At 43.7% G+C, this 13,718-nt stretch overlaps 1 protein-coding gene across 7 annotated transcripts in view; it reads right to left on the bottom strand.

Annotated features, from left to right (window-relative positions):
- The window catches only part of OBSCN (obscurin, cytoskeletal calmodulin and titin-interacting RhoGEF), a 188,117-nt gene that overhangs the window by 6,537 nt on the left and 167,862 nt on the right, over positions 1–13,718 (bottom strand). For all 7 annotated transcript variants that reach the window (XM_074901084.1, XM_074901087.1, XM_074901086.1 and 4 more), the window contains 12 exons: positions 13,423–13,500; positions 13,112–13,284; positions 12,548–12,574; positions 11,889–12,041; positions 11,124–11,169; positions 10,485–10,562; positions 5,957–9,605; positions 5,214–5,342; positions 3,989–4,099; positions 3,703–3,870; positions 3,117–3,239; positions 933–1,103 (listed from right to left, as the gene is read on the bottom strand). In XM_074901084.1, coding sequence (XP_074757185.1) covers positions 933–1,103; positions 3,117–3,239; positions 3,703–3,870; positions 3,989–4,099; positions 5,214–5,342; positions 5,957–9,605; positions 10,485–10,562; positions 11,124–11,169; positions 11,889–12,041; positions 12,548–12,574; positions 13,112–13,284; positions 13,423–13,500 — 4,906 coding nt within the window. The remainder of the gene's footprint in view (positions 1–932; positions 1,104–3,116; positions 3,240–3,702; positions 3,871–3,988; positions 4,100–5,213; positions 5,343–5,956; positions 9,606–10,484; positions 10,563–11,123; positions 11,170–11,888; positions 12,042–12,547; positions 12,575–13,111; positions 13,285–13,422; positions 13,501–13,718) is intronic.

Genomic DNA, 13,718 nt, shown 5'->3' with positions numbered 1-13,718 from the left:
GCTGAAACTTGTTGCTGAGTTTCTGGTATGTGGTTGTGTCTGGGTGCTCCCTGAAATATTAAAACAGCCCTTGACACAAGCATCTGCTTGTAAAAGCTGGGCACACTGAGATATCTTAATGAATCCTTGGCCAAGAGAAAGCAGAGGATTTAGGGTGAGTTAAAAATATCTCTGTGAACTGAGTTTTACAGAATAATCCTCTCCACTGGGAGGAAATTCCCATTAGACCATCTTTCCACTTCCTGGAAGAAGGGATACTTCCTTTGCTACAAGGATATATTTGCTTTGGAGTTATGTATTTCTTAATTTTAAAAACATGTGAATAGTAGAAAGTATTCACACAGGTGAAAAAAAATAGTAAATCGATCTTTCTTTACTTCAGAGGCAAAATACAGATGAAAAATGCACCACAGTAGGGTGATAATTCCCAGTAGCAAACACCAGAACATAAATAAATAAACTACTGAACTTAAGGCTGAGTCCATAACAAAGAGCAGGTCCAGGGCTTTCACCAGTGGCAGATCTATACCAACAGATCAGTGCCTCCAGTAGCACATTCATTGGCCCAGAGCTGTTTCCTCACGATCTCACATCAAAAACTGAGTGTGTCTTCAGTGGGTAATCTATAGTTTCCAGAGTTTTGTTTTATTATTATATTCATATATAAATGTATGCAGTATTTATATTTATATATTGTTATTATTTTATTATTTCTTTGTTATGTATTTACACATATTCCCCTAACTGTGTCCAGAATTAAAAAATAATTTACTTTTAAATAAGAAAGCCAAAGAGAAGGAAGCCCTAAACCACCATGAGCCAAGTGGACTTGGTCTTGATTCACTTGATCTTGACTTCTGGACCTGCATCCTAAAGGGTGCAATTGTTTTGATGCAGGAAAACCACAGTGCTTTCTTGTCATTTGGTCTTACCCATTTGATCTTTCCCAGTGATTTTCACTTTGGCAGATGGGTTGCTGTAAGGGCCCATTCCTGCTTTACTGGTGCAGGCTATCCTGAAGCAGTAGATAAATCCCTTGGAGAGATTTTTGGCATAGCAGCAGCAGTCAGCAATGTCAGAAGCAAGAGTCGTCCACTCGCCATCTTAACCAAGGAAAGACAGAGGAGAGATTAGGACTCATTAAGATGGTCACACTGGGTTGTTTTTTTTTTTAGTTATGGGGTTTTGTTGGGGTTTTATTTCATCAGCTTTACTTATATGCTTGGAATATGGAAGAAACAGTGAAATGTTGTAGAGTGAAGGAAAAACTGCCTTGCTATGGCCAACTTTTGTGCATGGTGCCACTCGCTGTACCTGTGCCAAACTCATGTTTTCTGAAATGAGCTGGTTTATATCTAATTAGTCCAAGGTGTGGCAATATTGTTTCAGAGGAATGGTGGAACTTTCCTGTATAGTTTCTGTTTATCTAATTCATGCCACCTATCTCTAATGCAAATATACATCACAAACTCCAAACAAAAGCCTAGCAAAAACATAATTTTTTTTTCCATTTGGCCCTGTCTTCAATCCTACTGAAACCATGAGGTGCAGGGAATTTCAGGACAGAACTATCCACTAACACCATAGTAGCAAACCCAGTGTTTGAAACTTTGGTGGGCTTACTCAGCTTTTATGCAACTCAGATGATTTCTCAGGGAACTGAAATTGTAGGTATGTTTTGGGCTCATTATTCATGGGACTGAGGTGTGAAGTATAAAATCACTAGCAAACATTTAATGGTCCTTCATTTCAGATGATGCTGTATCCCGTACTTCGCCATTGTTGCTGTGCTCAAGGCTGAACTCAGCTCCCTGAGATTGCCTGAGATTAAACCCATCCTTTCATTCAAATAAACTCTGGTAGAGAGCCTCAAACCATAGGACAAGCAATATTTGGCACCCAAAACGAAGGTATCAATGACTTTGCAGGGTTGAATTAGGGTGTACGTTTGTATAAGAAGTGAAGATACAGCTTAGAAACAGAGCAGAGTGTCTGCAGAAGCAGTGTGCAAAAGCCAAATAATGGATAAAACAAGAAAATGTTTTTTCTGGTTATCTATATCTCCTGTGTTGAGGAAAGCAGCACTTTGCATGTTCCTGCCAAATACACAGAACGCAATGGAATATTATAGATGTTGTTTTGTGTTTTTCTTCCTAATTGGAACAACTTGCATTTGTATCCTCCCCAAAGTCTCACCTACAGCTGTGTCAAAAGGAATAACAACAAAGAAAGCTGTGTTGGAGGAAAAGTGGCTGACACCGGCTACAGAGTGAAAGGGCAAAGCTGCTGCCCATGCTCCTGCCAATCCAGAAAGGAGTGCATATATGTTTGGAGAATTGAAAGAAGAAACATGGAGCAGCTGAATCCAAAAGGCTGTGTATGTGTGACTGCAGTAGAAATTACTATCAGACATAGCATTCATAATAATAACAGCAAACGCAGTCCCAAGAGAGATGGAACAGGCTTGGGGATTTGATTCAAAGTTCTTGGAATTAAACAAGAAAACATCCACTGATTTCGTCAGGCTCTGGACCAAACCTTGGAAGAGAACATCAAAGGGTTGATTCAGTTTTGCCAAACTTTTGTCATCTTGTCCTGGCTGCTTGGCCTAAGCCTCCTGCATAATCAATGGAAAAAGAAAGCATGGCTGTTTAGCATAGGATGAATTGCCTTTTTGACAGACCATCTGTCTCCACAGACTGTACAGAAAGCCTGGGTATAGGATGATATTGTCTGCTGATCGTTATTGCTGGGCATTATTAGTGTATAATGTCAGAACTGTAATTTGAGAGGACTGCTCAGGACTGGGTATCTGGCACCAGCCATGCATATTCTTCTGTAGCTGTTCACTTTTTGGTCACAGCTTCCATGCGACCTAGTTTGATTCACACTTTAGCAAAGCCTTTGTATGAGTATACATATTCCAGGCTGATTTAACCAGTACAACACCTAACTTTTACATGGCTAAATGATGGCTCTATGCATTTCATTCCAAACTCTAAACTAGGGAGCTAAAATCAGGCTGGTTTTGAATAAAAAGAAAACATCTGGCTGGTGAAGAGATCATACAAACTGAGATGTTCCCCGCAAGGTGTAAGGGCGGTACTCCACTTTACCTTCACTCTTGCACTGGACAGTGTAATGGACGGGGGTGTTGGTTTCCACAGGTTTCCAGACCATCTGCACTCCATCCTCATAGACCTCCACGATGTCAGGGGGTGGGGGGCTGGGAGGAACCTCTGTGGAGAGGAGGCACAAAACCCAGTGACTGTTAGCAATAGCACTGCTGTGATACATACCTCTACACCCAGCATTTCTCAGCCACAGATATTATTTTATATGTATATATATAAAAATATATATAGTTTTTATATATATAGGTATATATGCACACATAACTAGTGGAACATCAATTTAAAAATGCCTAATTTAAACTCAGCATTAAGATTTTGAAGTCTGGTTCTAGAACCACATGGTTACTGGAATGGCTCTGGATGCAGGACTGAAACTAAAGAGTAGGAATAAATGCTGCAAAATGTGCCACGCTACCAGACAGCAAGGGCTGTGTCTGTGGACTAGAGCAGGCGAGGGAGGGATTGTCCCCTGAACCTATCTGCAGAAATCTCACCTTACAGGTATTTATAGGTCACATTTTAGGGCAGAAATGCTCGTTATACCTACTTCTGTGGCTACTTCTCCTACCTGCTTTTCTTAGAATGCAAGAGGTGGATGCTGAGCCCAGGGAGTTTGTGGCCACACAGGTGTAAATACCAAAATCATCAGCACTAACAGAGAGAATAGTTAACAGCTGGAAGTTTTTGAGCGTGGCTGAGATGAGGATCTGGCTGCTTTTGTGGACAGGTATCCCATCTGAAAAGCAGAAGACGGGAGAGATAAGTACCCTGCACGTTTATACCAAGGTGTCTAAAACCCTTCCTGCACCCCTGTCCCAGAGGTTAGGGACTCCCTAGGGGGATGCCAGTGTCACCTCTGAACCAGTCAATGTGCAGGGAGGAGTGAGCCGCCGTCCGGCACGACAGCGTCACACACTGTCCGATGGCAGAAGCCTGATCGATGAGCTCCTCAACAAATGCAGGTGCTGCAAAGGAGAGGAAAAGCAGTGACTCAGAGTAGCCAAGGGGACTATGTGGAAAATAAGTGCACACATGACATAAGAAAGCATTTTTAATTAGTTCAGGAACATTTCTGGGCCATGCTCTGGCACTCCTTTGACTACTGGTTGGAGAATGCCCTGGGCATTTGGCACACAGGTGCAGGAGCCCTGTTCAGCCCCGTGGATGTAGTGTGACTGCTCATAAATGATAATCCAGATGGGCCTTGGAAGGTCCACAGGGAACATCTGCATTGCCCATCCCTGCTGGTACAGCTAAGGCAGCAGAACAGCTCAGAGGAGAGTGAGCACATCACAGCAAGACTTTTCTTCTGCCCTAGCTTAAATGTGGGGACAAAACTAAATGATGGTATTTCAAGGATGAGGAGATCAGATCAAGACAACACAAGACGAGAGAAGAGATGTAAGATGGATATAGAAGGAGAAAAAAACCCCACAGAACATCAAATCTGCTGTTGTCTCAAGAGGAAGGGGGAGACCAGGTTTTCTGTGCTCTCCAGGGCTTTTTCTCCGCAGTGCCCAGGAGCTGCCAGTCTCACACACCTGCCTTTCTCAGTGCTTGGCTGAGCTCTGCTGAGTGCTGGGACATTAACCTGAGCTCAGAAAACTCTCCTGCTGGACTCAAGGGGAAATTTGCCTGGGCAAAGGGAAATGTGGCTTTGCTGACACGCCATTTGAGGCTGCGGCACCATTTTTCATTTCATAGATCTATAGCAGTGTGTCTGGCCCTGACACCTGCATGCAGGACTGCGGCATAGGAATTCATAATTCCCTGCTTCTGCTATCCCACCCTTGGATAGTCCATTATTCTCTTTCTAGCTTACACATAGATTTTTATTCATTTGCAGTGGCTTCCTAGAATGGCTTCAGTTTGCAAGCAATGCCAGAGACAAGACAGTTTCAGTAAGGATGTAGTTATGATGTAAACAGGGGAGACTGGCTCATATTGCATGAGTGGTCCAGGTCATCTTAAGACAATCACTGAAGATCCACACTTAGAAACGAGCCTCACATAGCACTGTCATATTCATTAGTGATACTTCATGATAAAATTAATTGATGACTTATGCAATAGCAATACCTTTCTCCTTAGGCATGAGGCTTGATAACTTGAATGAAGAGAGTGCTGATTTCCTCTTCAGAGATCCTTCAGTCCCTGTTAACAGCTCTTTTTCTACTGCCTCGCTTCCCAGCTCGCCAAACTCTGTTTCTAAGAAAGGATGAGAAGTCACTCAAGACCATCCTTCTCCCTGCGGCATCCACTTACAGCAGACAGTTCTGCCATTTGCACATAAATAGCTCAGCAGCCACAGGTTTCCTTGCTGCGCCTTCAGTCAACAAGGAAGGCTGTGGCAGCTATTACAAACAGAATGGTGTCCTGGAAGAGCAGGGCGTATCTAGGGATGGCAGACAAGGACAGATTCTGTTGTTCAGTGTCATCGACTTAGGTAGCCAGGGTGACTTCACTAGCCAGGGTGACTTCACCAGCTTGTCCCAGTCACTTTAGCTTTAAAGATTTACCATGGTAAAATGATAACTGCACAAGAAACTGCAGCAAGGAAAGCATCATCCAGCTCTGATCTGCTTTTGTGCAAACTCAGACAGGGGAATCTAAGCCACTTCCATCAGCAGATTAACCCAGCTGACTCTGCACTAAAGTGAGCCAGTAACACAGAGCTCGTGGTGGGGATGAACTGGAAAACTCCAGTTTTGCAATGACTGTCTAACCACAGCTTCAGATATGCTGGGGAAAAGGGAAAAGTCAGATTTAGCAGACGCCAGTTGCAGCAGCAGATCTATGAACACATAGAGTAAAATAATTACCTTCCTCTGGCTCAGGAGATGTCTTTCCTTTTAGGATTCTTGAAATATGGGCAACAGAAGCTTTTACTTTCTTCTTCAGAGTCTGTTCCACTGACTGCTCCACTGAATGAGACCTTGCATATGGCTTAAAGAGTCCTGGCTTGTTGTAGAAGGAGCTTTTCTGCTTACCACTTGAGTCCTTTTGAGGGCCATACATTTCTTTATGACTCTCTGACCCTTTTCCCATGGCTAAGCTGTTAGTTACCTTTGAATCCTCAGATATTTCCAGATGGTTCTTCCTGTTCTTATTCTCTGCCTCTTCTCTGATGCACAGTCTTTTATCCTTATGCAAATGTCCTGCAGGAGGTGACCTTGCCCTTTCACCAAAAGGTATAAACCGTCTACCAGTTGGTTTGGGTGGAGGCTTTCTATAGTTCATAAATTCAAATGGAAAATAGACAATGTCATACAAATCAGAGAAATTCAAATAGGCAGGCTCTACCTCTGATATGTCAAGCTTTGGAGTTCCACTGCCAAAACTGGGTGTTTCATCCGACAGGTCTTTGATTTTCACTAAAGAGACTTCTAAGTGTTTAACAGTGTCCTTGCTCACTGACACTTGACTGGGTCTTTTTCCAGTGTCCAAGTCATCTGTTGAGGAAACACTCACTTGGCTAGAAGTAGGGCTTTCAATCGCTAAGTCCTCCAGATGCTCACATTCGTGAGGAACTGTCTGTTCTCCCTGCCCTTCCAGTACCGCTGACTCACTCACAAGACAGGATTCTGCAAGATCATCTAGCTCAGAGACTTCTCCTCTTTTACCCCCTTGTACAGAAGGGAAGGAGGTGTCTGTGGGTGCTTGGCTACCTGAGCCTTTGAAGAACACCTCTGTGGGAGGAGTGATTTGCTTTCTGCATTCCTCCTCACCAGAAACTGAATCTGCCCAAACATTCATCTCTTCAGAGAGCGACACCATCTCATCCACTAAGCCCTCCAGCACAGCAGACTCCTCATCACTGTAAAAAGAAGACCTGTGATATGAGAGCCCCTGACTTTGATCCCTGTGGAGTGATGGTGGGACAGTTTTTCCATCATCACATCTTGCACTTTCTAAGGCAATACCTCTACCCTCACTGTAAACCTTTGGATGTTCCTCATATTCTAGCTCATAGACTGAAGTTGGAGCAACTTCTTGTTGTGAAGCGGTTAAGACACCTGGAGGCCCACCCTCCAGATCAGCAGAAACTCTGCCACTGGGGTAGGCAGCCCTGCGCTGCTCAAACACCTGATGTCCATCCCTGGGGAAAGGAGCAGGCATAGTCTGTCCAGCTGCTTGGCTTCCACTTGCTGTCACAACAGAGCTGCAGAGTGATACCATTGGATGTTCTTGCTTTTCTCTCTCATAGACCGAAGGGAGGGCAGTATTTTGGGAGGACACAGTTCTAGCTGGGTGTCCGCTCTCCAGAACAGCAGGCACTGTGCCACTGCCCTCAGAAACCTTCCGGGGTTCATCTCCCTCTATTTCAGCCTCATGTGCCAAACTAGGAACCACCTCTGTGACAGCTGAGCTTTCATTCCTCAGAGCAGCAGGCCTCTCCTTGCTATGAGCTGGCTGTTCCCTTTCAGCCTCCTGTGCTCCATCGGAGACTGAAGCCAGCACTGATTTTGGTGGTGGGACTTTTGGAAGCAGATGCTCTCCCTTCAGGATGGCTGATGCTGTGTCTATGTGAACAGGAGGCCTCTTGTGTGCTTGGCTTCCACCATCATGGACTGATGGTGGAGTGATTCCTGTAATACCCACTCCTTCATCCTCCAGGACAGCAGATCTCACCTCTTTATAGGTCTTCATCTTCTGATGAGCACCTTCATTAGCTGTGTTCAGAGCAGTTAGAGTACCTGGCCGTTTGCCCACCAAGACATTAGTTGCTGGAACACTTTGACCAGGAAGTTCCTGACTTTTGTCTTTACGTACTGGAAGTGAATTGGTTCCTGTTTGCGGGCTTGTTAAAACAGTAGAGCTTTCATGCTCCATGAGACCAGATTTGGCAACACTATGAGCAGAAATCTTCTCCTGTGAATGTTTCTGCCTTTTGTCTTTCCAAGGTGGGATTGGGGCTGTCCTTTCGATAAGCAAGCTTTCACCTTTCTGATCTGGATGGATGTCAGTACTGTGAGCAGACTCCTGGGGCAGATAGACACCTCCCTTACTGGTAGGGGCTGACTTGGAGATGGTCTCTGACCCTGTGAGAGCTGAGATGGACTGCTTGCCCTCCTGAAAACCAGTGTTAGAGGCACTGCCAGGGGAAGATTTACCCTCCATGCTTTCATGTTTTTGAGCTGGTGGTGCAGTTACATCTGAGCACTGGACAGTTAGAATGGGGCTTTTGCCTTCCAAATCTTCAACTTTATCCTCAATGTAAGTAGCTTTTGACTTCTTCAGTAAATGTTTCCTATTCTCGCTCCTATGAGGTGAAACTGGAAGTCTCTCTAGCTGCTGCACAAAATTAGCTGGGCACCCATTACCCTCACATGGTGTGGAAGGAGGGGGCTGCCCTTCTGAGCAATCCTTGCTGGCTCTCCTAAAGACCTCTTGCTTTGAAGTGTCTGCAGAACATCCCTTCCCAGGCCCTGCAGAAATGTCGCAGTGACCACCGCCTTCAGGGCAAGTTTCCTGTGACAATATATCGTAGTCTTCTTCCAAAATATCTTGTTCCCTCACTGATCTTGAGGGTCTCAGCCTGTAGTCATCCAGGGAACGGCTTCGGCTAGCACCAGCAATGGCAGGATGTGGTGGTTTCCTCGCAGTGTCAAATGAAGCTGATTTGGTCAAGGAACCAAGTAGACTTTCCCTGTGATCATCTCCATCATCAGTCCTTCCTTCTTCTTCTTCCAGTTCGAACTGCTCTAGAAGGGGTTCACGGAGACCACTGAGGGGCACCTTTGAATATCCAGCTTTCCGGAAGGTCCTTCTGGCTCTGTCCATGTGCCTTCTGAACTCCCTGCCTGGTGAGGAAGGCCCCCTTGCAGGTAGCTCAGCTGCTTGGCTGTAGAAAGTGCTTTTAATGACACTCTGTCTAGGAACACAGACAGGTGCCTTTTCTGTCCCATCCCCAGCTTTTTCAATTCTGTCCTTATCAGACAAAAATGCATCTGTTTTTTCTTCCTGACGTAAGTGTGATGTGCTTTCTGTGGAGGTCCTCACTGACGAAGGCTCAGCAGCACCGCTTCTTTGGGACTGCTCTGCTCTTTCATCTTGAAGTCTGGAATGGAGCCCTTCCTCTTTCTCCTTTAAGATACTTGCCATGAGCTCTTTACTTTCTGTAGGTGATTTGTCCCCCACCTCAGCTTTCATCGAAGCATACTTCCTCCTCATGGGTTTTACAGGAGGGACTGAGATTTTGGAGTACTTCTCTTCACTTGCATGTTTTGGAGGCTTCTGATGGCTTGGTGCATCAAATATGGACAAGTGTAGTTCGGGTGTAGAGCCAAAGTGCCTCTTCTTGGGGAAATGTGAGTTCTCATTGTCCGAGGAGGAGCCGCTGGTACTGGACGAAGTGCTTTCTTCAATAAGATGTCGGGAGATGGCCAGGGAGGTGTTGTCGTGAGTCTTTTCTAGGATTTCTGGGATAGACCGCATTACCAGTATGGATTTATAGCACATCAGAGACCGCTGAAAAGCAAAAAAAGATACAGCCCAATCAGACGGAAGCATGGTGGGAGTATGGTAAAGCAAGATACCAAAATGAACTTCTGCACTCTTTAGTACCACACATACTAGTTTAGTAACACAGTGCCACCCTTTTGTAGATAACACCAATCCAGGCCTCATTTGCTTTCCAAGTCTTCCTCTTCTATCATTCACAGAGGTGAAACTGCATTGACTTCAGGGGACATACTTGCTGTTGTGAACAGGGAAGCAGGACTCTGCTTGAGATTTTCAAAGACAATCTGGCCATTTTAAGCAGATGGAAAAGGAGTTTTTAATGGAACACTTCAGACGAGAGCCTAGCTGGAGTAAATGGCCTTAAATCCGTTGACTGCAGTACGACCTACAGTGACTTAGGGCAACAGAAGACCTGCCATACTGTAGGAGGTAGGATTCATCTGCTCTAACTTCTGCCGTGTGAGACATCTCAGCTGAAGTTGAGCATCTGGCCTCTTCACAGAGCCAACAGAGAGGAAGGGGCATCTTCTGAAAGCAATCGATTGGATTATTTTACAGGACTTCAGGAAAAAAAGGATTCTTCTTGGGACCTGTCTATAATTCAATACCAATTGCAAAGGCATCCGAGGGTACCTAACTTAGACACAACCATGTGTCTTACAGGCACCTGCATTAGACCACATGATTGCCAAGAAGTAAAAGACTAAATAATTTATTTCTGCCACATCCACCAACCATTCTCTCCTGGGCTTATTCCCCATTCATAGCCAAGCTGAGATCTCTGCTGTGCTCACTGTCCTAGCCTGACAGACTTTAAAAGATGCAAATGTAATTAAAAATATATATATAACTAATAACAACCAACATAGATTAAGGCCAACTCACCTGCCACTTGCTCCGAGCCACAATGAATTTGAGCTGCTTGGTATTAATGAAATGAGCTGATTCGAGGGGGAGATTATGCTGCCAGGTGGAATGAGAGGAAAATCATTGGTTAAAAAATCCTGACTTCATTTCCTGAGAAGGGGTTTTTTTTAGGATTCTCTCCTTCCAGAATTGTTTAATTTAGGAAAGTTACAGTAGACCAAATGCTACAATCCCCTCATGGCTAAATTGTAGACAATCTTTCAATGATAAAAGCAAACCCTGTTCAATGCATTAAATCAAATTCCTGGGATTTGGGGTAAATTTTAGCTCTTTTCTTGAGCAATTAAGGCTTTGGAATATAAATCATAACTTTGCTTTGCTTTGCAAAACACAGTTTCCTTTCTAGACATGTTATATCTGCTCATGTCAGTAGTAATCTTTAACTTTTATAAGGAAAGATTTCTCGGCATGTAAACACCCATGTGTCTCCTCTTTCTGGAGAGCCATGCCTGAGCTTCTCTGTAGGACAGAACGTAGGAGACCAAGAGAAAAAAAAACCCAGCAAATAATATCAAACAGCTTTAAGAGCTGCCCCTCCAAAGGTCTCTTCCAACCTCAATAGTTTTAATGACTAATAAAGAACAAGGACAAACTTACCATGAACCACTTGTGCGAAAGACAGTCCAAAGCAGTAGGCCTGGCTCTGATAAGAGAAAAGATCGCTGTTTTAGTAGCAAGTTACTTCCAACAGCAACCACAAGATCTTCCTGAAAGTGCCTGCTTCATGTGGACACATGCACACACTTTTGTGTATGTCCTTAGGCTGCTGGTTTAGAGCTGAGAAGCCAAACAGACCAACAGAGACCTTCAACCCAAGGTTTCCTTCCATGAAATGATCCTTCATTTTCAGCCTGAGACTTCCTGCGGATCCTCAGGAGGACCGCACGGCACTCTGCAGGGAGCCTGCCCAAGGGCACTGAGAGCAGCCCTAAGAGTGACTTCTTAGGTGGCCAGAGCAAAAACAGCTTTGGCAGCAGACAGAAAGAATAGAAATGAAATTAAAAAGCAAGCACCTGCAAAAATGCCTTCAAGATGCCTTTTGTACTTGAAATCACTTAATGAATGTGGGTAATATTATTTAATTCTCATGTAACTCCCTCTGTGTCAGTCCTTGCTCTTCCCTGTTGTCTATGTCATTTCAGAAACTTATCTGCCTGGAGGAGTTAGGGAGTAAGGACACCACCATACCAGAAACAGGCCTATTTGCAAAAATGTGTTTTGAGTAATGGGGAATAATAAAGAAGAACTGCAGCATAACGCACCACACCTCACTCAGCTTTCTACCTTTCAAAACAACCGCAGCTCTGCTGAGACACCAAGGTCTTTGCACGCTGGCTGTAGGAAGCACAAAAGTGCACTCACTTGGGTTGCTGCTGTAGGATCCCTTTCATAAAGTCCTTTGCATCTTCACTCAAGTGAACAAAATCAGGAATGGTCCATGAAATTTCCCCATTCTGAATATTTAGAAGGGTTCCTCTGTCGTTCTCCCCAGCAAATGGAGACTTGCATGTCAGGCTTATTTATTGAACACCGTAAAATGAAAGGAGACAGACTTTAGACTTTTATTTACTGTTCAAATGACAGAAGCACAAACGCCTACATGGGGCTTTAAAATGCCCGAGGGACTCCATGCGCGGGACTTGCAATGCCTCTGATGGAGCATATTTCACCCCAGCATTACATGGTACTTAATTGTATATCCCTGTTTCACAGATAAGGAATTAAGGGTTTGATTTTGCACAGCTACAGTAGGGTGTTGGCTAAAACAAGCAAGGGGAAGACTGAACCTTATCCACTGTTCTCATTGCTAACTGCAAGGAGAGCAGCTGTCATGTTGTCAAGCAGGGACAATGACCAAAGCCCTGTGCAGTCAGGAAAGAGTGAATAAAGAAGAAAACCACAAAAGAAATTGCCCTCATTTTAGGAGAACTCAATGCTTCACTGAAATCCCTCACTTGAAGGTGGTGGAGGGCTCTGACTGACAAAGGGATGTTGAATGAGTCTTTTCAAGATTTATTTACCTTAAATATGTGATGACTCCAACAGCCCTGAGGAGAGAGGGAACACAGGTGTTAGGTGTTCGTCACTGTTTCTCCATCTTTCCCAAGCACACAGCCCCTCTTCTTGCCACTAGACACCCTGGCACAGTAAGATCACTTTCTTCTTCTCACCTTCCCAAGGAAAATAAATCCCCAAAGCTACTTTTTTTAAACCCTTTTTTTTTTTTTTTTTTTCCTGTTTAACATTTTTCAAAATTGTTCTCATTTTAAAGCACGGATAGAGGAGAAGACTCAAAATACTTTTTTGGAGTTTGTTTGCCTTTTGTAGAAAGCCCTTTAGGATCATCCTCCCTAGCTGCTGCCTCTAATAAAGATAATCTTGTTCCTTTGCATTAATCAGCTGTCAGAATTCGATTATGGTTGAACAAAATAGACAGAAGGAGCTTTGAAGGGTCCTGATGGGTTTTGGATTCTGTGTTCACTTTCAGTTTCCTGTGTTATCATCACTACTCCATTTACTTATGAACAGTAAATGGAAATTCAGGCTGTCTAGAGCTAAAGCTTTTTAGAAAGATGACAGGTTACCAGATATCGGTTGCTTTTGACACTGGTGACTGAGAAACAATTTCTGGAGCAACAAACTCTGGAGACCCGTATTTGCTGAACTGGGGCTCAAAGGGTGTGATCTTCTGAGCAAATCCAAAGTCACAGAGCTTAAGGTCTTCCCTTTCAGGATAAACCATTAGGATATTCAGCGGCTAATAAATGAAATAAAAGGGAGAAACTTTTCTTGAAAACAGACAATATTTTCAGTTGTAAGTAAGAATAATTCAGAGTACGCCCCTTCCCTGACCAACAAAAAGCTGTGATAAGCTAGACCTGCCATTGTATGTTACCTTTATGTCCAAATGAAGGATGCTGTTGTCATGAAGATATTTGATTCCTTCCAAAATTTGTTTGATATACAATTTGACCTAAAAATTAAACCAATTATTAAAAAATTGTTAAACATTAATAGTAAATAAGAGGGTCCCTGGTTCCACCAACATTTTTAATACCTGAAAGAGGGAGAGATCAAATTAAAAATACTTTTAAAGCTAGAATCAACTTCTTATATTAGTCTTGCAGTTCAATTAAGATGTGAAACAAATATTATGCTGTGGAATTAAGCTGTGCCTCGTGTGAACACACT

The sequence above is a fragment of the Athene noctua genome, chromosome 2 (assembly GCF_965140245.1).
Source record: "Athene noctua chromosome 2, bAthNoc1.hap1.1, whole genome shotgun sequence".
Lineage (NCBI taxonomy): Eukaryota > Metazoa > Chordata > Aves > Strigiformes > Strigidae > Athene > Athene noctua.
This window is presented reverse-complemented; position numbering and strand designations above follow the sequence as displayed.